Raw genomic sequence first — 24,828 nt, 5'->3', positions numbered from 1 at the left:
GGTTGCACAAGTAAGCGAGTAAATGTTACTACTTCATCACACGAGTGAGTGAGTGAGTGTGCAAGCAATCGAGTAAGTAACTGTGTAAGTAAGCTGCCGACACATTGATTTTGTATGTCGCTTTTGCACAGCTGCACAAATTATTTATGAAGAACTTGCTGTCATTTTCAAATCAAGATAAAAAACAAAAAACAAAAACTAATAACTTTTTACTATTTCGTAGAATCGTCTTGGGAGCCCTATGACTCAAGTGCGCTACAAGTTGAAATAAATTATAGTGAAAACTTAAAGTTGACTATATGAGCGTTACGTTTCTTACTCTCTTGACACTCGCTCGCACTCTATGAACCGCTAATGTGAGTAATATTAAGGGGGAAGAGCACGAGCAAAGGAAATGTGAGTAGTTGAGCATGTTGTGCAAGCAATTACTGCTGTCAAAAATGACAGATTCGAAAATTTTAAGTTATCGTGGTAAAATATTTATCATTTGAAATAAGTTTAATCGACAAGTTTGGGATCCAAAACACCTATTCAGCTCAAGAAAAGTTAAGCGGCATACCAAAATGCCTATTCAGCTTAAGATAGTGTCAGCTGAATACCAAAACGCCTATTCAGGTATTCAGCTAAGAAATTGTTAACTAAATACCAAAACGTTTATCAACTTAAGAAAATGTTAGCAGAAGAAATGACTGAATATCAAAACGCCTACTCAGTTTATGAAAACGTGAGCTGAATAATAGCTGAATACCAAAACGCCTATTCAGCTTTAGAAAACGTGAGCTGAATAATAGCTGAATACCAAAACGCCTAAAAACATTAGTTACATATGCCTCTTTAAGCAGAGAAAGAATATCGATTTTACTAAGCAGTTATAGTATAACTCGTAATATGTTATTTTTGGGAGAGAGAGTTGTGACCCGACAAAAAAAGGATCGGGTATAATGCACACATAAGTTTCAAGCAGAGAGCAGAAGGTGAGTTTAGACGATCAAAATAATTGTTAAGATATTTCTTCAGTCATTAATGATATTCCAGATAATTTGGTATCCCACAGAGAACATCAACACTTTTGGCAAGATTTTTTAACATCATGTGACATTTTTGAAAATTTTGAAAAACATATGGTCTCATCATTTTGTCCTACCTACGGTACGACTATGAAAAGCAAAAACTAAAACAAATGGCTGTACGAGTCAGCTGTTGTAGAGTTATAACGGTTTATGCTATCATACATAAGTTGTATACTTCAATGATAGCCACCAGCATAGCTTCTTTGAAGTACTTAGATTGTGAATTTTTAAGGGAGGCGCTTACATTGGCCTAGAGCTTTCAATGCGTGACTACTTGTCGGCAGATCGTTGGTTCAAATTATAAATATATCTTTCAAGCAAACATATCCGATAGAATTTCGCTTTGTTAAGAAAGCTCTTAAGAAAAATGTTGTGTCGGCAGCGTGCAAAAATTCCAGAAAGCTCCAGTTTATCAGAAAACAAAGATAGAAGAAAAGTTAGTCTATCTGGCAGAGATTTTTCGATATTTCCAAAGAGTTTAAAAAAGCTTGTGCTAATGTCGCAACGGCCGAAAAAAAGCCTGAAGAAATTTGGAGATACACTGCCGACTTGAAAGTCCTTGTGTGAATAAACGTCCGGCTCCGTTCCGGGGACTCGAATGTGCAAGTACTAACCGCACGACCTTGCCAAGCAACAGCGCCTTGCTCTATGAGATCTTGAAAAGTTCCAAGAAGATCCGACGTTTTCGAGTCAAATTTTGTTTAGTGATGCGGCCGATTTCTGGCTCAATGGGTATGTTAACAAGCAAAATTTCCGCATTTGGGACGAAGAGCAATTTGAAGAAATTCAAGAGCTACCATTTCATTCAGAAAAAACAACGGTTTCGCGTGGTTTGTGTGTCGGTGGAATTATCGGTCCATATTTATTCAAAAATGACGACGGTGAGAACGTAACCGTCAATGGCGACCGTTATCGCGCCATCGTAACCGACTATTTGATGCCTGAATATGAAGCTCGTGATCTCGGCGACGTTTGATTTCAACAAGACGGCGCCACTTCTCACTTATCGCATCAATCAATTTATTAATTGAGAGAACACTTCGGTGAGCAGATAATTTCATGTTTTGGGACGGTCGATTGGCCACCAAGATCGTATGATATCGCACCGTTAGACTTTTTTCTGTGCTAATATGTAAAGTCCAAAGTCTATGCAGACAATTCCGCTTCGATTCAGGCTTTGGAGCAAAACATCATTCGTTAGTTATGAACCATCTAAGACGTAGCCGCGGCCAATATTGGAAAGAGATAATCTCCAAAAAATAATGACAAAGATCGTTCTTTAGAATGATAAAAAAATTCCGCATTAAATTCGAATTTTCTGTGTTTTTTTTTCTTTAAAAAAGTAAGGAATCTCGAAATAGATTACCCTTTAAAAGGGAACGATAAATTTTCCAATACTATGGTGAATAATTTATGCAAAAACTTTAGACTCAGAGCACAGCCTACTCCAGCAAAGCCCATATAGACTACCTTAATTAACAAAATATTCCAAAGAGAATAATCAAACAGGCATTTACACAATGTGTATAAAAAAACAATAAAGCTTTCTGTGGGTACATTTATGCTACTTATGAGAAGGAAAATAATAAAAAAAGGAGGAAAAAAATTTAAAATGAGTTCAAAGGGTTAGAAGAGGGAAGAAGTTAAAGAGCAGATTAGCAATTCAACAAAGGAGAAGTTATCGAGTTATAAAAAAAATACATGCATACTCAATGCTAAATGCTATAGGTATATACAACTTTCGTTGTAGATTTACGTGAGTACCTGCCGGCGACGGCCTTACCTCACGGTGTTCAAAACACAACGGATCAATACAATGCGTTGATCAGCGCCCCAAACAAAACGAGCTTATGCAAGTATTTATTTGGATACCAGTGGCAGTGTGTCTGGGTCCACACTACCATCTTGGTATGATTCGAGGCCGACCTAAAACCTCTTCCGTTTTCGGGTACGGCACCCAGTTACTTATGTAACTTCTTTTTTCGAACTGAAAATTCAGTTCTTCCAGCATTTAGGTTTAAACCACAGCCACCACGATACTCCCCAAAGGGCCGAACCCAATGAGCAGATTGAACAGAAGTCCAAGGGCTTTCTGCTCCCCGTGGTACCGGAAAGTCTCCGGTCAGACTGCGTAGCCTAAACTACTGCCAGTTGAGCTCCCCATTACTCAAATGACTGGTGACATTTGTCGCTTGAACTTCAAATGTCTTTTTATTTGCTTTTTCATTTAAAGTGTTTCTAATATCAGTTCAAGCTGAGTATTATAGCACTATCACTCCACATACTATGCTGATATTACTGGGCAAAGAATATAATAACAGTCATAGTGCATATTGGCTTTTAGTCGCCTTTTACGACAGGCATGCCTTGCCGCGGGCATATTCTTTCCCCAAACCCGCAGGGGAATAGGTATATACATTCATATATATAAAGATCAGCAAACACAACAACTAAATATACACACAGTCCCACACACAAACTTACAGCTTATGACCGCTGGGCCGCCGCTGGTCAGCATAAGCGATGTCTGCGCGGTTGCCGACGTTGAACCCGACGGATGATTTGGCAATGGTGAGGGCATCCTCGCAGCACCGCAGGTGGCACCGGCCGTGGCGGCGGTCAAAGGCACTGGTTGTTGCCCCGGCATGTTGAGGCCTATCACATTAACGCCATTCATGCTGCCTGCACGATTCAAGCATACGAGTACGAATACAATTTACAAAATACAACAATACACGGCCAAGGCGAGCACAATTAAATACCATATATGTAAATATGTATAAATACGCAACAACAACAAATTAAAAATGTACAAAAGCAAAAGAAGAATATGCGTGTAAAACGGTACGTACTTTTCGGTACACATAAATTATTATTTTTTTTCAATAGTACATTTATTTATGTATATATCAGTATCGAAGTATGTTATGTATGTACAGTGGCCAAACACATGTTTTTAAGAATCAGATATGTTATTTTTTGCGGCGGTCCAAGCTTTCTTGGTTCAAATTATCACATAGGATAGGTATTCTGGCATTTCCCCAAGACTACAAAAACACCTCGTAAATACCTGAAATTACAAGTTGACGACCACTGCGAGTGACGTGAATTTGTATTCCATCGGATGAGTCCAACGTTCTTAAGTCTTGTAGTCTAAATATCGACTCGAAGCCTAGACGCGAAAAAGACTTAGTATCGCCTATAACGCACGACTCAGAGCACAGAGAAAGCTCGACTAGCTCGAGGCTTTCATACCTCTCTCCCTATAGTCCCACCCCGTCGAAACAGAACGTTTCGTAGGCCTACCGTTAGATAACTTCGATGACAACACACTTGAACCTTACCCAAGCGGGGATTAGATAATCAATACAACAACAACAACACCGTCTTAAATGCAACAAAACAACATTCAGACAGTTTCCCTGAAGAACTATTCAAGGCCGGCGAAGCTGTTTTGATAGGAAGCTTGTCTAACTACGATTGTAACCTCATTACATTGTGTACTGTCTTTAGGGGGGCTGATCCTATAATCTCCGCCAACTGGTCGATCAGACTGGTGCCCATCGCGTGTAAGATCTTGTAAGCCAATTGCCAACAAACTGATTGGACACTGTCAGTGCGGCTTAAGGCTTGGTGGCGCCACCATTGAGCAAATATTAATCATATTCACAGCTTTTGATAGCCCGATAAGAGGTCATCTAATCGTGGTATAAATTTATACGTTTTTTCGGAATGGCATTAAGCAACACCAGCAGTATCATCAAGGTAGAAACGGACTTTTTCGAACCTTTTTCTACTAGGCAAGGTTTCAGACAAGCCGACTACTTAACTGGTGACTTCTGCTGAAAATGTCTTGAAACCATCCTACTGAAGTAAAACGAACGATAACGAGAGCGTGTATGTAATTCGACAAAATATCAGAAATAGCGCACAAAAACTTTTAGGGATTACGAAATACTTGCGATGAAGATGAAGTAGTAAATAATGCAATAACTAACGGTTAACTAACTAAATTTCACATAGAGCAGAGATAGAAAACTCTTAAAAGGTAATTGGACACTGTACATACATATGTACATACCATATTACGACGACTATATTTCTAGCGTTTATTCGCAAAAAATTAAAAGACAGCAATTCACAGCTAAACACACAACACGTGTACAAATACGAGTATATATGTATTTATGTATATAAAGAATACGGAAAACTCCGGTTAATTAGCTAAATAAAATTCGCCAGAATAAATATAAGCGGCTTCAGTAAACGTGCGGCCTGTATATGTATATGCATATATCTGAGTATGTAGATTTACAAATATGTATATATGTATGTATATTATTAATAAAGACAATTGTGAACATGTGGTTATATAAATTTGTGTGTGCATTTGTATGTATAACATGTGTATGAAGACTATTAAGTAGTTTTGTATATCTATGTTAGGGTGTACGTTATTACTCAAGTTGATCTATTTGTTTGCAAAAGCCTGCCGAAGTTTCAGTTCTTGCCTTAAAACAAAGGATACAAAGTAAAGAAACTCTTTATTTTCAATCTAAATCATTTTACTTTTGTCATATGCGCGTCGGAGTTTTGGTTCTATAGTAATACATTAATTATCTCCAAAGCAAATAAATCTACAATTGTAAGAAGCTAATATTCTATTACAAAATTTCTCGCTCTACAAAAAATATCTTAATGATATTTTTATAAAAGTTTTCCTTTAAAAGTTAAACGCAGTAAAAGTTATGCATTAAATGTACTGTGTTCATACAGTACACCATGACGTATGAGCAACTTGTATGAATGCACAGGTCATTTGAGGTATAACTTTTAAAGCAGTGGTTGTATGAGAAAATTATTCTAACCTTTTTTTGTAGAGCGGGCAATTTAGTATTAGAATATCACTTTTTCAAACTTGTAGATTTACTTGCTTATTGCAAAACAGCTTCTAGTGGCGCCATCTGTCTGAAGTTGTTATCCCTCAATTGTGTATTCTTCAGTGTTGTATAAAAAACAGCTGAGATATCGCACTACATGTGACATTACATTTGTAGTGTCGGTCGGAAAATGAGCATCGAACAAAGAGCCAACATCAAGTTTTGTTTAAAACTTGGTAAAACTTTTACCAAAACTCATCAAATGATGAAACAAGTTTATGGCGATGATTGTCTATCCCGTAGCCGTATTCACGAGTGGTTTAAACGTTTTCAAGAGGGACGGGAGGACTTGGAAGACGACGAACGTTCGGGCCGGCCAAAAGATGTTGTGAATGAAAAAAACGGAAATTGTGCGTGAATTCATTACAAAAGAGCCGAAATCTTCGCTTAAATATATGGAATCGGAATTATCAATATCCGCAGGGTCGATTTATCGTATTTTGACAGAAAATTTGGGCCTCAGAAAGGTTTGTGCTCGATTTGTCGCGCACACTTTGAAACAACACGAAAAAGACCTCAGAATTCAACATTCAAGAGGCATCATTAAAGAGGCCAAAAAGGACCCAAACTTTTTGTATTCGCCTGATATGGCAACCTGCGATTTTTATTTGTTCGGAAAACAACATTTGGCCATGAAAGGAAACCGCTACGTTGATGCCATCCAAAAGGCGACGACCGCCATCCTCAACGCTATACCGACAAATGACCTAAAAAAGTCATTCGATAACCTTCTTGAACGTGCAAACCGTTGTATTCAGGCGGGAGTAGACTATTTTGAAGGCGACCAATAAATTTTTCAAAAAAAAAAAAATAAAAAATAATATTCGTTTTTTAATAAAAGTCCTAAAACTTTTGAATTGCACCTGGTAGTATAAAAATGTATAAAAAGATGTTTATTTTGATGTTGTTCGGTCAGTTTGTATGTATGCTACAGTCTTCTGATCTGAAAAATACCCTCAGATCTTGTAGCGTTGGCTTAGCTCGTCAAACGAAAGAGTTTTTCTTACAAGAATTTTCGATCTGAACAGTTTCTGCGAAAAGTGTAGCGATGCCTTGGATAATAATCTACGCCAATTTTTTTGCAGATACCTTGACAAATAAAAGAGTTTTGCATACAGAGACTTGAGTTTAATCGGTCAGATGGCTGGCTACAGTGGTCCAATATCGGCAGTTCTGATAAATGGGCAGCTTCTTGGAGAGATGAGAGCGCGACTGAGGGACCAGTTTGCGTATATACAGACGAACGCGGCAAACTTAATATACCTTGTTTAAAGTATAAAAATCCACTTGGTATAAAACGTACACCCTAATGTACATATATAGATATATGTATGTAATATATAAGCTCAAATGTGGACATGTAGATGCATAACTATGTGATGTGAGCACAAGGAAGTCGTTTTTATAAGCGTTTCTATATATCTTATGTATATATTGTATTATGTAAGTATATATTATACATATAAGCTTATATATGTATATGTGTATGAACATTTGTACACTAGCATGTATGTACATATGTATATGTCGTGGAATGTATACAAATATGTGTGCGCGTTTGTGTTGTTACAAGATTATCTGCCTTACACACACACACAACCAAACCGTTACACTAAACGATACACAGGAAAATGGAAAATCTTAAGCTACCGGCTCAATAATGTCGCACTCGTGTCGTGTCGCGGCAGCTTAACAGTTACAAATTGACATGACATAAAGCCCGCTGATTAACTGTATAAACCGAATAAACTGCATAGGTAAACATACACACAAATACAACGAGGCGCATCTGAATGCCGTTAGGTTGGCCCGAAGGCAAATACACGAAATTGATACCCAAAAATAAATTTATTTTAATTAAATTTACCGATTTTGGCACCACCGAAAGGATCCTTGAACATCGTGCTGGCTGTTGCCGGCGTCGTCGTCGCAACGCCATGATGCAGGCCGGTGGCGCTCAACAAATGCCCAGCGTGTCCGCCATGGTGACCATGTGGCAGTGAAGTTGTCTGTTTAATGGCGTTCGCACGGCCACGTGTCGCTGGTCCTTGTTCACGTTTGCGACGCGGCTGTTCGACGGGTAGCACACGCCGGCGTTTCTTTGGCAGTTTCGAACGTGCCTGGAAAGTAAACGAGAGGCAGAGAGTGTGAGCGGAAAAAAAACACAAATCGTTTGGAATTAAAAATAGTGTATATATATATATATGTGTGTGTAGTCAAAGGCATAATCAATAAAAGGGTAATGTTTGCATAAAGAGCGCTTTATATGCGCTGCCTCTTTTATACTTGTATGGGCGTGCTTAAAAGCTATGTGCTGGTAATTGAAGTGAAAGTTTATAGTCTGTGCTTACATATTCTGTGTGAACTTCCTATTCTGTGTGAACTTATTAATTTCGAAGAAATTGTAAATTGAATTAAACGAGGAAAAGTGTGTATAATTTAGACTTGGCAGAGTTGACGAGACACTTTGGGTAAGATCAACTTTACTTGAACTTATGGCCACAAGTTTCAATAAATTCGCTTATATATAGGTTATGTTAACTTCGAGCGAGGAATACGATGAATATGGATATCAATAATTATGGTTGAGCTCTATTTAAAGAGCAACTATGAATACTTCTAGAAAACAGCTCATGAGCTTGGTATATCATACATAGTTAGTATCGAATGCAGATCGTACACTAGCTGCCGACGTTGGTCTAGAAATAAGCTGTTATGTACACATAAGGCTAAGGTATTTGCCGACAGCTTCTTATCATATTGGAATCGAAATGCTACTCAAAATTCGAGATCAAACTCAAGCCAACATACATTTCTTCTTCAGTTGGTTAAACCGAGTTTACTACGCAAGAGAAGAAGAAGAAATAAGAAAATTTTCTTTAAGCGGAAGCTGTCAAAAGACGGGAATGGCCGCGGATATCTTGCCAGTTATAAGCTTCCATTCAAAACCTCTTGCTTGTCCTTAAAGAATACATCAATTGATATTTGTTTGACGACCGAACCAACAGAACCGATGGCAAAGTTTACTAAGTCCAAAGATATACTAGTAGGGAAACCCCTTTAAATCTGACTTTGATAACCAATTATTTAGATATTGGTATTTCATTTGGAGAACTTCGACATGCTTAAAGTTTCAAGTTCAAGCTGAACTCTGCTACTATATAATAAAAACTCAAGTTCTACTTCATGATTTATTAAGTCAAAGTGAAGGTTTGTTGAAAACAGTTAGCAAAACCCATAACCTGATAGCCTTATTTGTCTTTTAATAAAAAGTCTTACATAATCCGATTGATTATAGAAATGTAATTTAGAAAGCGAACTATTGCTTCGGCAGTTGGCGGCGGTTCACCTTTAGGAAATTGGTTCAGTGATGCTTTCGGTGAAGACCATAGGCAATATTGTTTGGTTGAAGAGCAATTCGATATGCCTCTTTTGTGGAAGCGTGTATACCTAGTTAGGTAAATCATGATTAGATGAGCTCAAGCGGGATCCTGGTCATTACGCTGGTCGCAGCGACCATACCTGTATTAAATAGTTTAAAATCGGCCTGCCTATTGGACTGTTGTGTTAGGTTAGAATATCAGGCTGATATTCTTGAAACCAAGAATGATGCTCAGAAATTCTAAATATGGATTAAAAAGGCTGTTGCATATCAATAAAACGCCTTGACCCTGCCAATAAATTTTGAGGCGACTAATATCAATTCCAGCCAATTCGTTTCTTCGCAGAAGGTGCTTCAACCTGAGCAGTGTTAAATAATAAGAGGCCAGCTCAGTGTCGACTCGTTCCCAAACTGATGAGATTGAGGTAAGGGAGCTCTTTTTGCGATCTCATCAACTTTAGAGTATCCAGCGATTCCGCCCTGAATAGACAACCAATTAGTCTGATAACAAAGTATATTGATGCTATTGCTAATAAGGTCAGACACTCATTGACCAATCTCGATGTATTAGCGAGATATCGGATTGAATGCTGCAACCGTACTTGGACTGTTAATCTCTTTGTTTTCTCTTTTATTGCCACCTTGGACCTAGTCGCGGACAAATAGTGAATATGTAGAGATTTATGATTAGACGCTTAATAAATCTAGCTAGTGTGATGGATATCTGTTTTGAATTCCCTATATAGATGTGTATGTACGTTGTATAGGTAAACTATGTTTTATCAAGTCTACTTTCCGATAGGCATAGAAAAATAGGTATTAAATGGTCGGAGGAAGAATTCGAGAATTCGAACCTCAAATATTCAATTTCAATATATTAATTATAATTTTTATGTCTAATAAATTTACCTGCGTGTGTGAGTAAAACATGGAAAAGTTGCTAACGATGACAGGTACCGGCAGTGCTATCGTCAGTACGCCAGCAAGAGCACAAAGAGCGCCTACAAACATACCCGGATAAGTTTTCGGCGCCACGTCGCCATAACCGACAGTGGTCATAGTGACTATGGCCCACCAGAGACCAAGTGGAATGCTTTTAAACTGATTTTCAGGGTTGTCCTAAAATGAAATGGAAGAAAGCAAGACAAGATTAAAATTAAGCCAACAGTCGTTACATAACTCCGGAAAATTTATATAGACTTAATATAGATTAAAGCCCCTTTACCTGCAACTTCTCCGCGTAGTACGCCAAACTGGCGAAAAAGACAATGCCGAGCACTAGGAAGAAGACCAGCAACGTCAGCTCTTTCGCTGATGCTTTGAATGTGTGTATGAGAATGCGAAGACCAGGCGAATGTCGCGTCAGCTTGAAAAGGCGCATAATGCGTACTATCGAGAAAGCCTCTAGTAGCCCGGTATACTCGCCCATGCGTTGCATGACGTCCGTGTAGAAGCTTAGAGTGGCGGTAAAGTCAATTATATTAACCGGTGATTTGATGAACTGCCAAATATTCGGCGAAACCTGTGTTAAAATATTAAATCTTGTTGGTAAAAAGTGTAGTTTTGCCAAAAGTCTCGCACTCACAATAAGCCTGATGAGCACCTCGATGAAGAACCACACGTTGCACACCAACTCTACGTAGAAGAAAGCCTCGTGCGGCTGTCCGTACGACTCATGCCAGCCATGCCCGTGATGATCGACACCGCCGAGTAATTTCTGTTGGATCAAGTCCTTCACGTTGCGTATGGAACGTTTCAGGCGATTGCGATTTGAGAGTCCGCCGCCGCCGGCGCCCTTCAGCGAGAATGTGGCTATCGACTGACTGGTGTTGGTATTACCCGGCGCTGTATAGTTTGTAACTTTAAAGGTGTGCGCCAGCGTATAGTTAATGCCGCTGGCACTTGAAACATTCATACCGTAGTTGTTTCCGTGCACCGGCGGTGCCATATTGCCCACAGCGCCGCTACGTGTACCCGGTGCCGCCGTCACTGTGGTGGCTATGTGTGCGCTCGGCGGCACCGGTGGCATATTATGCTGATGAGGTATACTCGGTATGTGCACGGCTGGCGTGTGCGGTACAGCCGACGGACCTGGTCCATGTTCGGTGTGAGTGGCGGGAAAGTCCACACGAAAACCCGGATGGGTCTTCAAGCAGAACGATATCACAGAAACGAATATAAAGAAAACCGACATACTAGCTACGATCTGTGGGCGAAGAGGTGTAACGGTTTAACATAGGTTTAAAAATAATTTGCCTCGCGCTTACTTTAGCACCCGTCGAACTGGATGGTTCATCAAAGAGCGCCCACACCTTCGGCTTAATGCGTTGCCAACAGCTAAGTCGTCCATTGATAAGTGCTTCTTCGAAACCGAATAGACGTGCAATTTGTTCTTCAGAGGGTTTTTCATTTTCAATATCTAATTTATCTAAAATGGCTAAAGTATTCTAAAAGAGAAAAAACGAAGTCCGACTAAAACTACTGTTTTGTGTATTTATTGCGGTGTGTCTGCGCTTTTACCTGTGTGTCACGGTGTATGCTGTAGGTGGACCAACAGCATGGTTCTACTTGGTTCGAATCGAGTCCCCAAAACTCTAGTTCCTCTTCGAATAGTGGTCCACAGACGTCTGTGGGATAGTGTAATTTACCGGTTCTGAAAGTAAAGTGATTTTAAAGATAGATAAGTAAACTTGGATGAAAAAGAAAGACAAAAGGTGAGTGTTGATGAAAGAGAACAAAGGGATGACTTAGTATACATTTCGAATGTTAGGGAATGTAGTTATCTATAGATGGATTGTAAGAAACTACTGATTTGACCTTCAAACCAACCTTTCTGAAAAGTCTTAAGAACTGAGAAATTTGTTCGGATATCTCTATCAGATTTATTTGAACTTAGATAATAGCGGTTTGCGCTATATTAAGCCTCGGTGGTCCTAACTTTCCAATCACATTATCTATGCATAGAATATGCCAAAGGTGAGACCACGAAATCCACAAAAAATTACAGTCATTTTTGCGGGATATATCTTGTACGTCTCGAACTATAAGATATCAATTATTTAAAACCACAAGTCTTTTAAGACATCGAACTACCATTAAAGCGTCAGCTAGCTAAATTTCAAGTATTAAAAAGTTCGAAAAAGACGTGTAACCCAAAAATTAAGTCAAAGCACAAAAATCAGCTCAATTTACTACACGTCAAGGACACGAAATAACTCGGTAGTAAAATGAAGGCGTTTAGTACAATGGTAGAAAAATGAATTAAAATACAGATACAAATTAATCCAATATTTTAGGGCGATTTATTTCATATAGTAACTAGTTACAAACTGGTTGTTATGTAACTAGCTGTTCAAAGAGACTACTTTAAAAAAAACTAAGCAAAGGGAATTTTACTTGCACTTTTAAAAACATTTCGGGTCAGTTCGTAACTAGTCCAAAACTAATCAAATTGTAACCAGTTGTTATGTTAAAGCATATTAAATCTACTTCACATATCCAAATAAATTTATTCGAATGTTCGTATCATCTACGAAGTCACACACATGTAAGTTTATAATATAATATGTGCGTGGCTGTAATGCCAAACAAGGATATAAATAAAATTAATAATTCCCGTTGTGTACGCGACAGGCATGATAAAGACATTGATCTACAGCAGGTGGTTGCGGCTTTGCGATCTAATTTACCGAACAAAGCTTTTTTTAAGCAACAAAAACAAAAAATCGTAAATAAAGATGTGCGTGGATAAGCTCATGCATGTATAAGAGTAAGTAAATTGAGATGAGAACGAGAGTAGGAGAGTAGCCGTTTTAAGAAAATGCTTAAAAGCGGCAATCCGCTTTACTAAAGCGTGATGAAATTATATTATTATTACCATAAAGGAAATTGTCTACCCTGTAGACGGAAAACTAGAGACAAGATAAATAAAAGCGAAGTTAGGAGAAGCGTGGAAGTATGTATAATACTTATATAGCTATAAGTAGAGCTAACCAACACCTCTGCTGTGGTATAGATATCCATATAATACATGTATATGCCGCAAAGCATGTGTTTATTGCTTACATAAAAAAAATTACTATACTTGTAATAAAAGAAAAAGTCGTGTGAAGTTAGCAGTCGAAGAATGTGTGGCACTAAATACAAAAATGCATAGAAAATTCAGAAGAGCGGTTATAATTACTCTTACTTATGGAAATACGCGATTCATGAAATGCAAGAGTTTTTTTAACGTCGAAATTTAAAACTGCTCAGCAACATACAAAAAATGTAACAGCTAAAATTTTAAATGTTTTCCACACACTTGTTTGAAAAACCACAACAAATACATGTGTGCATAGATTTACACATAAATTCATAGCAATTATTAAATTTTCTATCTAGTTTATATAATATTTCAGTTTTGCATTGAGTTGATTAAGTTTCGGATATGGATTGAGTTAATCGGTCTAAGTGAGGTAGCCGAGATTTCGCTGTAAAGGTTATGTCTTCCCACTGATAGCTTTCGCTGCGTCAGGGCTTCTAAAATTTTTAAATATAAGGTTGTCAAATATCTCCCTTCCGCTTTTTGTCTTTTGAATTTCGCGGCTATGTACAAAGCGCTACAGAGCTCGTATCTGACAACACTATACATAATTTGAATGGTCTTGACATAACCTACAAAACAACGCTATGCATGATTAGTTTGGATATTGCATTCAACAGTTATAGACGTGTAAACATGGAGTTCACTAACGCCGAAATTCGCGCTATTTTAAAGTTTTCCTTCGTTAAAGGCAAATCCGCTAGAGAAACGTTCCGTGAGATTAATGGTGTTTTTGGGGATGGTACTCTATCACTTCGAACCGCGGAGGAATGGTTTCGATGATTCAGAGCCGGTGAAAACGACACCATGGATAAGCCAGCCGGCGGAAGACCTGTGACGACAAATACCGATCAAATCATGGAATACATCGAGTTAGACCGGCATATGGCATCTCGTGACATCGCCCAGGAGATGAGAGTTAGTCACCAAACCATTTTGAACCATCTGCAGAAGGCTGGATACAAAAAAAAGTTTGATGTTTGGGTGCCGCATAATTTGACGCAAAAAATCGGTGAATCGTCCCAAACAGTGGCCAAGCCGGGATTGACGGCCAGGAAGGTTTTGCTGTGTGTTTGGTGGGATTGGAAGAGAATCATCCACTTTGAGCTGCTCCCATATGGCCAGACGCTTAATTCTACCATCTACTGCGAACAACTGGACCGCTTGAAGCAGGCGATCGACCAGAAGCGTCCAGAATTGGCCAACAGGAAGGGTGTAGTGTTCCACCAGAACAACGCCAGACCACACACTTCGTTGATGAGTCGTCAGAAGCTACGGGAGCTCGGATGGGAGGTTTTATCGCATCCACCATATAGCCCGGACGTAGCGCTAAGTGATTACCACCTGTTCCTGTCCATGGCGAATGCCCTTGGTGGTGTGAACTTGAACTCAAACGAGGCTTGTGAAAAGTGGCTGTCCGAATTCTTCGCAAATAAGGAGAGGGGCTTCTACGAGGAAGGTATTATGAAGTTGCCATCTAGATGGAAACAGATCATCGAACAAAACGGCGCATATTTTAACTAAATCCGATCACTGTAACACTTTTTATAAAGCATTGAATGAAGAGCAAAAAAGCGGAAGGGAGATATTTGACAACCTTATATTAGATCTGATAATTATGAATACCTTATGTAACAGCGTTCGTGAAACTTTTAAAAACTCGGATAGACCCAAAACAACGTGACCAAAGATCAGCATCTCGGCGCACAAACAATTTTCTTCGAATGCGACTAGCTTCAGATAGTATTTTAGCTTATGGAATAAGCGTGATCAATGAGATAACATTTAGTAGTTCAATCTGCACAATATACTCTGAGATGGTATCGCTGCCTGGGATAACAAGCTTTGCTGAATTTCGTGATGATAACTTGTCAAATAAAAAGTTTTTCATACAAAAACTACATTTCCATTGATCATTTTATACGGCAGCTATAGCTACAGCGGTCTGTTAACAGAGATTCCGACAAATTATTAGCTTATTAGGGAGAAAAGTACGCATGCCGAATTTCGGATCGAGATCGCAAAAACTGAAAGACTAGTTGTGTATACAGTATACAGACGTAATAACAGAAGGACCGTTATGGCTCAATCGGCTTAGCTCATCCCGCTGATCGTTTATATATACATATGTACACTTTACAGGGCCGTCCGTCGCTTTCTTGTGGGTGTTACAAACTTCGTGGCCAACTTAATATACGCTGTTTTCAGTAAATAAAGTAAAGTAGAGGGTGCTAAGAAAAAACTGCTTAAACATAGACGTAAATTTCAAATGCATTTCTTTTTAGTGAGAAATCGTACTTGCACTAAATATTTTTAATTTTCTGAAACGCTTAATTTGTTGTAACTGCACTTATGAACCAGCTTTCGTGACGCTTCTGAACTTATTCTTACTTTTGATTTTTTCTTTAATTCCTCTTTTCTAAGTGACCAAGTTTTTTTTTTTGTTTAAAGTTATTTCTCACACTGTCACCAACCTATTCCAACATACAATAGTACCTCAAAATCATTCAAGAGGAATTACAGCATTCATTTAGTAATTGTAGTCAAAAGATTACCAAATTTAATACAAATCACAATGTAGAAAGATGAAAGAGCGCGCTAATAATAATTCAAGCGATGATTGATAAACTTAGTTTAAATATTCAAATTTCGAAATACGTAAAGTAGAGAAAGTAATATATAGATATAAATACAAACAGCTATTATAAGACTTGTGATATCACAAAAGTGCCTAAAGTTACTAACATAAGTATACCTAACTAATGACTAGTTTTGCTGTGAAAAAAAATGTAAACGCTTCTGCAATGACACATACAATTCAGTTAGGTGAATCCCCATAGCCGAAATAAATATTTTTATACGATGAAAATTGATAGCTCGTCGCATTTTTAAATATTTAGGGTATTACCTTATAAATGTAATGCACCTTTATCTTATGTGCTTTTCATAAAAACTTATTAGAGGTGGTTGAAAAAGATGAGCATGCAATATATATATTGTACTTACTTTCAATAGCTATATAATTAGTTTTACGAGTAATTACAAAGATATGGTTCTTTGAGTACCGTTTCGCTTCGTAACTGTACCCACGTAAGTAATGTCCGATATTCAGGTTGAAAAACTAAGTTCTCACTCAGTTATCAATTAAAGATATTAAATAAGAAATCATATCGAATAACAAAAGTACTAAACTTTGTGTTTGTTGCTGATGTTTTGAAAGACTTCAATGAGTTCGGCTAGAGATTTCTTTTTGAAAAGCGTACAAAAAGTTGGTGTGTCTATCCACGAAAAAGAGTATAGCGCTGATATGAAACGATGTACGTAGCGTCATTATTTTGAATAATCTTGAAATTTTAAAAATATTAACGAAAATTTTTATAATGGATTTAATGTTAGACAAACTTGACAAGCACAATAGAGTTTATGTTAACAGCAAAGAGTACGATATATAAGAGGGAAAAGACTGTCGAATCGATAGCAATCTTCCAAAACTATTTGGAAAATGTGCTGAGATGTAAAACCAACTTGATTTCTATTAGCATATTAATAGTAACCCACTTTACTAAAAATAAATATAAGAACCCGAAGCAAAGTCCACGTAGTGAAAATATACAATACAGAATCTTTTATGGTACAAAGCTGACTAGTCCAGCTCATCCTCAAGATTTAACACGAAGCGTCTATCTTCTCTTATTGTAAATGAGAAATGAGCTTGGTGGTAGGAGATTTCTATTGAGAAAAATTAGATTATGAGGTTAATTTCAAAATTTAGTGAGCTGGAAGGCCTTGAGATGATCTAATGCTTAAAAGACTTAAGTCTAATAGCATTTTTATTTAAAAGTTATTTAGAAGGTTTTAAAGAATTCGACAAAACTCTTTTATTATATGATTCATGACTCTGTGATATGAGATTGAGCAAATACCACAATTTCCGGGACTGGGAAATTGCATTTAATTTAAAAAGCTAATTATTGTTATTTTACATTTTACAATGAAATTCAGAAGTAAAAATGTATGCAAATGAAGTGACGTGCCGGATCTCCGTGGTAAAAAACATGGATTGAATAAAATTTAAATTACAAAAAAATTTCTCCCACATTTTTTTTGTTTTTTAAAAATAGCAATTTATGGAAGCACCTCGTATTATGATATATAAGTTTTTGGTGCTATTAAAATGCTGCCTGTCAAGCTAATAGATTGATCACAGCTTCACTTATTGTTGACAGCAGAGCAATCACCAGACAGACAATGTATACATGCATATGAAATTTATACATTATATAAATATAAATATATACATACAAGCAGCAGCTGACGTCAGAGACTTCAGCAGTCAATCAACTAATGAACAAAATGTTACGGTAATAAATTAAACAGACTTGAGCAAAAATCTCAAATTAACCGCAAATAAATTATACTTTGCAGACAACTTTACTTAATTACTTACAATATATGAAAAACAAAAAAACAACAAAAACAAAACGGTTAACAAGTCAATAGAGTTTGGTATGTGTGCAAAACCGGATTTCCGCCATAAATTGTGTAATTTTAGAGGAATACAAAGAATGATTTGTGGTGCACTAATGAGAGTGAATATGTTACTAAAAATAAATATATGTATATATATGCAAATTGGGGCGTTTAAAAATATTCGAAATACTCGAAAACCGATTATTGAAACATCCGGTTTGTAGGTATTCGTACGAATACTAGCCGAATAGTAGTATTCGAATAGTCGTAGCAATGTGACTATTTGAGTAATTGTTCAACTGCGACTATTCGAATAGTTGCTCTGCTGCGAGTATGAGAATACCATAAATGAAAATTGTTAGAAATCCAGGCAGCCTTTGATTTTTGCCATTTCTTTGTTCTTTTTTTTTTTTGAATGAGCTCTTACTATTCGGACTATGGACAACGCACGGTTAGCCGAATAGTCGAAAATGAGCGGTTATGGACGATAACATACGACTATCCGGATTGTGCAAACCGAATATTATTATTCGAAAAATGCCCTATCCGGTTACTCCGGTTAGTCGATTAGTCGGATTTCAAAAGCTCTAATGCATATATATGGATATATGTATATTTATTATATATTAGGCTGAGCCAAAAGCTAACTCAACGAATTCATGGAAGCCAAAAAAAAAAATCGCTAGAAATCCAGAGAAAAAAATTTTCCTACAAGGCAAAATTTTTTGGTCATTTGGAAAGGTGTCAAAGAGCAGTCAAAATCGCACACATTAATAGCTCGTAAGAAATCTATTTTTATAAAAAATGCCATAACTTTTGAAGCACTTAGCATTAAATGTTTTACTTCGTGGATTTTCGTGGAGCAAAAAATTTCCCAAACAAATTTACCTTAAAGCAATTTTTATTTTCAATCCAAGAATTTGTTGAAATAAAAGTTGAAGCACAAATTTTGTACGTGCTATTTAAATAGAAAACTTTGAACGCTCACCGACACCTTTAAAAATTAAGCTAAAAATTCTGCTTTGAAGTTTTTTTTTTTTATACACTGAACAGTATATCTCAAGTTTGCCACGAACTTTGTATTTCTCAGAAAGAAACGTCGGATATCTTATAAAATGTATATACAAAAAGGTCAACATGGCGAGCTGAGTCGATTTAGCCATATCCACCTGTCTGCATAGACGCGAAATAGTCCCTGAAGTTTAGAGATAGCACTCTGAAATTTTGTAAACTTCGTTTTCTTCACAAGCAGCTACTTGTTTGTCGGAACCGCCGATATCGGACCACTATAGGATATAGCTGCCATACAAACTGATCGAATCAAATCCAGATCTCGTGAGAAATTTTTTTTTTTTTTTGAAGAGATATCTTCTCGCAATTTGGCACAGATAATTATGTAAAGCAACCACGCAATGTCCGAACAAATTTTTCAGATCGGATTGCTATAGCATATAGCTGCCATACAAGCTGACCGCTCAAAATCAAGTTCTTGTATGGAAACTTGTTATTTGTGAAGGGTATACAGCTGCGATACAACCAAAATTTAAAGTTTTTCTTGTTTGCTTTGCATATAGGTTTATTTTGAACCCATAAATTCGTTATTAGTTGTATATTTGGGTTTTTTTTTGCTCAACCTAATATATATGTTTGAAGATAATATATATGTTTCTTAAGCACAGCGCTCACCTGTAGTAGTTGAGTATTTGCGTGAATACACCCGGATGGCGATCAAAGAAATACTCATTCAACACCGGATCATAGTTGGCCAGCGCCTCAGTGAGGCGGGAAAGACGTGTGGCGGGTATTTTCTTCAATGTTGCCTTATATGTTTCATATCTGAAAGCAAAAAATTTAGAGAAATAAATTAAATATGAAATAAAAAGCGAGCGGAGAGAGGCAAAAAGAGAATAAGAAGTGAGATTTTTTATATGTATGTATATATGAAATCATGGTATAAGTCTGTAAGTACATAAGTAATATTGTGTATGCTTTTGAATAATTAATTTGAAATGCCACAAGAAATGACATTATAAGGCAAATAAATACAAATTCACGCAAATACATACATGCTTACATATACTCGTATAAGGAGCACATTTGTGGTCTGCAACGTCACAGTCGGCGGTGGCTGGTAGTAAGGACATTTTATTTTGTTTTTGCCTTTTGAAAAAGCCTTGACACATAATTTCATTAGAAGCCAAGTGTTTGAATAGTTTGTCCTACACATACACATACACATAAAAACACTTTCACGTATACTCACATACATATGCAAATTTCAGTAAGCGATATGTCGTGATACTTAGCAGCTGCGTCCTTGCGGCATATGGCGCTAATGCATTTGGAGCATGAACATTGATAGGCTATAAGGTATATAGTAACAATGCATGTATTTATGTACGTACCTATGTATGCATATTTTTTATGTCTTCATATACACAGCAGTCATCAACTTAATTTAAGCAATTTAAATATTTCCCAAAAACACAAAATCAACTGATTTTCGATAGTTTATATAAATACATATATCTACAAAATTTATATGGGCTTTCAGCTGATATTATTATATCCTAAACAGGGTATTTTAAGCTTGCGAAATGTTTGTAACACCCAAAAGGAAACCTCGACGAGACGAGACTCTGTAAAATATATTTAACATATATATAATATAAAGGATCAGTGTGACGAAATGAATCGATTTAACCATGTCCGTTCGTATATCCATCTGTCCGTCTGTCTTCTTTATATATGCGAACTAGTCAGTCAGTTTTTAAGATATCTATCTGAAATTTCACCCATATCACTTCCTCTCCAAAAAGCTACTAATTTGTTGCAACTGCCGATAACAACTATAACATATACATAGCTGCCAAACAAACTGACCGATCAAAATCAAGTCTTTGTATAGAAAACTTTGAAAAGCTACCTTCATAAAAATTGGCATGACTTCTCGGACAATAGAAAATGCTACAATCTGTAAATATAGTGTTTAGATCAGACCACTAAATTATACAACCTTACCTATCAAAATTAAGTCTCTCTTTGAGATTTCTTAAAATATTTAACAGCTCTGTCATTAACATACCTTCGTAACCCGTTTTTTACTATAAATTGATAAGAGCCTGCTGAAAGCTATTTCTATAAGCCTGAATCCGCAAAAGACTGAGCGTGTAGGAGCGATTCTTTGGCAATGCATATTTAACGAGATCAAATCGCAGCAAAGGTTGTTCTGAATTGAGGCTGTGGACGTCCTCTTGCTGAAACTAGAAATACAGTCAAGGTCATGTGTCCCATTTCCACTCACGACAATTCGTTTGGTTTGCTGCTAAAGCTCCTATTGGCTAATGAAGTCACTAAACTGTTTCTATCTCTCTTTTCTCTTTCTATTCTTCTCTATATTTATCCCTCTTAATTTTTCTGTCTCTGTTTATCTCTATTTCTCTCGCATTTTTTCCCTCTCTAGCCCTGAAAGCGTATTAGCTTCTTTAAAATGTATCTATATCTCCCTCTCTCTTTCTGATAACACACTGCGTTCTTAGCGATCAAGTGCAACTTTTACGTCTTCATTTCTCCGCAGTAGTATATTGAAGGCTACAGCAGAAAAATAAAAATCAAAAATATCTCCAAAACATGTATTTAAAGATAAGTTATGATTACAACACTATTTAATTTTTCGTTTTGCTGTGCGACACAAAACACAAAATATTGCAGAATTTTTTCTCCAAAATCATTGACTGCGTAAATTTACTTTTTTTCGGCAAGAGAGATAAACGCTTCCAACTAAACACAAATAAATCTTTCACTATTCTGACCTCTACGTTGCCGCCCACTTAACCCGCTTAAATTGCACCGCATTTTTTTTCAACATTGCAGCTTACACTGACCCAAAGCTGCTGCTGCTGATACTGTCAAGTGCATCACCAATGCTATGCCACATAGGGTATACACATAGAAGATTTATAATGCTTATATATATAAATATATATATATATATATATCGAGTGGTTCAATATGGCATGCTCGTACATATGTATGAAGACACTTTAAGAGACCGATAAAAAGAAAATAATAGTAATAAAAAGTGAGGATAAGTATTTAAGATGTGAAACACTGCTAGAGACAGTCGAAAGGACTTGCTTCTATTTTACAATAGAAAAAGAATTGATTCAAGACATTAAATTTTTATTACTAGAACACTTTAGACTTTAAATATGTATTATCCATGTTAGCAAAACAATTTTTTCAAATTTTCGAGAGTAACCAAAATACTAATTTGTAAGTAGAGAAATCAGTTGCCTTCCAGGCAAGTGTTGACGAAGACTGGACAGAACCGAGAGCTTAGTCTTAGACTACAAAGCTATGACGGTAATTACTGAAAATGAAGATGATGATGCGATGTCTTCTCCAAATATAACTATAACTAGTGTTTTCTAACTCTTTAACCCTCTGGAGTACACCTTTAAAGGTTACTTTCACCTATTTTCGAAAAACTCTTCAAAAAGCAGTTTTATATGTTAATTTATTAATACGTACTCTTACATATAAATTAATATTATATATTCCGTGCTGCAGAGATCTCATCAGTTTTTGGCTTCCACATATTTTCTCTGAATATGATCAACACTTTCATCTTATTTAAATAATTTGCTGAACTGTTCATCTTTAAGGGCATAAGTTATCCTAAAAATATTTTATAATACACCATTTAAGCTGCCTGAACCATATAAAATATTATTTTTTCATCATCAGTCACAACCCTTACTTTTTGTTGCATTCATGTAGCATTTCTGAGATTCTGCGAGCTCTTCTTGTATTTTGGCATTACTCTTTATCAAGTAATGCTTTTAGTTCCTCATCTTCAAACTTTTGATCGTCCTAGAAACTCTTCATCTTTCAAGCCAGCATCGCCACTTTAAAATCATGCAAATTACTTTCGGCACATTCGCTCAGTTAGCGCATGTTTACCATAAACTTCTATCAAAATACGAAGACTTTCGGTTGAGGTTTACTCCATACTAAAGTAATGAAGAAGAGGTCATCGCGAAAAAACACAGTTTTTCAGACACAAAGTTTGACATATTTGAAAGAAAAAAAAATTATTGTTTCTCACGCATCAAATGACACCAGTCATTGGCAAACTGGAGGACTTGTAAATAGACCAGCTTTAAAATAAAAAAGCATTGAATTGATCTAAACAACCAAGCCAACGAAAGTCCTCAATCACTTCTATATGCAATGACTTAACTTAACTACTGAAAAATTATAATTTTTCCAGACATAATCTGGTACTATATTCTGCAAATAGCCCTCGAGAAAAATGTCGTTCAATGTTATTTTTTATGGCTAGCGTATTGCTACTGACCATATTATTATATAATATGTTTCTTAAATTATATATTTTCCCAATAATTATGTACAGTTTACGGTTGGCTTTTCATATATTATAATTAGATTAGTATATCGAATCATTTAAACATGCTTAGTCCTAACAAAAAAAAAATTTTTTGAGCTAAGCTAAACTGCAACGAATTTTAGTTTGCCTCAATGGATAGGACTACTAAAATACTAAAATTCTGTCTTTACATAAATGCATTACACACACTTAAGTACAGTACATATATAAATATACATTATATACAAGCTCAGCTAACCAAATTTCCGGCAAACACAACTTAACGGTAAATGTCAGCTAACATAAACTTCAATAGAACTGACATGTCAAAGCTTTTTCCCCCAACTAAAACTGCATGAAATGCAAATTTTTATTAAAACAACAACAACAACAGTGAAATATATGCGAATCTAAACGCAAATCGTGTTCAAAATAGCAATATGCAATCAACCGTAGCGCCAGTATCAGCAAACCACAGATGAGCAGAGAAAGCACATGAGGCCAAACAGACACACACGCACACACACATGTACACATATGTATGCAAACAAGTAATTTAATTTTGAACTACGCTTGTCACATTTTCAACACAATATGATGGAATTTGTGGTTAGACTACATAAAATTTCGATTTCTCAATGATTTATGCAGCAGTCGAGGCACTTTAAAATGCACACAGATGCGCGGCGCTAGTTGGGTGGGTCATGGCGTATACGTAATCAAGTAACTTACAGCACAATAAAGTATGCGCACACTAAATTATTGATAAGTAATAATTGAAAGCGATAAATAAATGGAACACCTGGCATTTTAGTAAATGAGTATGTGTGTAGATGTGTGTATAAATAAGATATGTATATTTATATATGTATGGCTGTTTTGTAATGCATAATGCAATGATTTAATTAATCCAGAACGACAGCTGTGTAACTAAACTACAAAAAAATTGCAATACGCTAACTTCGGTCGCAGCGAAGCAATAATACCCTTTAGAGTAGCATTTGTTATGACATAAAAGCGTTTAAAGGATTTTTAGCTTGATTTTGATCGACTAGTTCGTATGACAGCTATATGCTATAGTGGTCCGATCTGAACAATTTATTTGGAGATTGTAGCGTTGCCTTTGAAAATAATCCGTGCCAAATTTCGTCAAGATATCTCATCAAGTCAAAAAGTTTTCCATACAAGAACTTGATTTGGATCGGTCAGTTTGTATGACAGCTATATGCTATAGTTGTCCGATATCGCTGATTCTGACAAGTTAGCAGCTGCTTGAGTATAAGAAGACGCATGTTGAATTTCAGAACAATATCTCAAAAATTAAAGAACTAGTTCGCGTATAAACCGACAAATGGACCCTTGTTCAGGGTATACATATATATATAAATTTATTCACTGATATATATACTATACTACTATATATAAAGTATAAGCACACTACACAGGTATATGTACATATATTATATAAAGATATATCTAAACATATTTAA

The 24,828-nt window shown here is 36.4% G+C and overlaps 1 protein-coding gene across 2 annotated transcripts in view; it reads right to left on the bottom strand.

Moving 5' to 3' along the window:
- Shawl (Shaw-like) overlaps positions 1 to 24,828 on the bottom strand; it is a 61,681-nt gene that overhangs the window by 13,664 nt on the left and 23,189 nt on the right. Inside the window, exons 2-9 of one of the 2 annotated variants that reach the window (XM_070107041.1) lie at positions 19,633 to 19,782; positions 11,913 to 12,045; positions 11,660 to 11,839; positions 10,978 to 11,598; positions 10,618 to 10,914; positions 10,302 to 10,511; positions 7,878 to 8,130; positions 3,555 to 3,752 (exon numbers count right to left, since the gene is read on the bottom strand). In XM_070107041.1, coding sequence (XP_069963142.1) covers positions 3,555 to 3,752; positions 7,878 to 8,130; positions 10,302 to 10,511; positions 10,618 to 10,914; positions 10,978 to 11,598; positions 11,660 to 11,839; positions 11,913 to 12,045; positions 19,633 to 19,782 — 2,042 coding nt within the window. The remainder of the gene's footprint in view (positions 1 to 3,554; positions 3,753 to 7,877; positions 8,131 to 10,301; positions 10,512 to 10,617; positions 10,915 to 10,977; positions 11,599 to 11,659; positions 11,840 to 11,912; positions 12,046 to 19,632; positions 19,783 to 24,828) is intronic. The other variant, XM_070107042.1, reaches the window with a different exon arrangement.

The sequence above is a fragment of the Bactrocera oleae genome, chromosome 3 (assembly GCF_042242935.1).
Source record: "Bactrocera oleae isolate idBacOlea1 chromosome 3, idBacOlea1, whole genome shotgun sequence".
Classification (NCBI taxonomy): domain Eukaryota; kingdom Metazoa; phylum Arthropoda; class Insecta; order Diptera; family Tephritidae; genus Bactrocera; species Bactrocera oleae.
The sequence above is the reverse complement of the archived record's forward strand: the minus strand, read 5'-3'. Positions and strand labels throughout refer to the sequence as shown.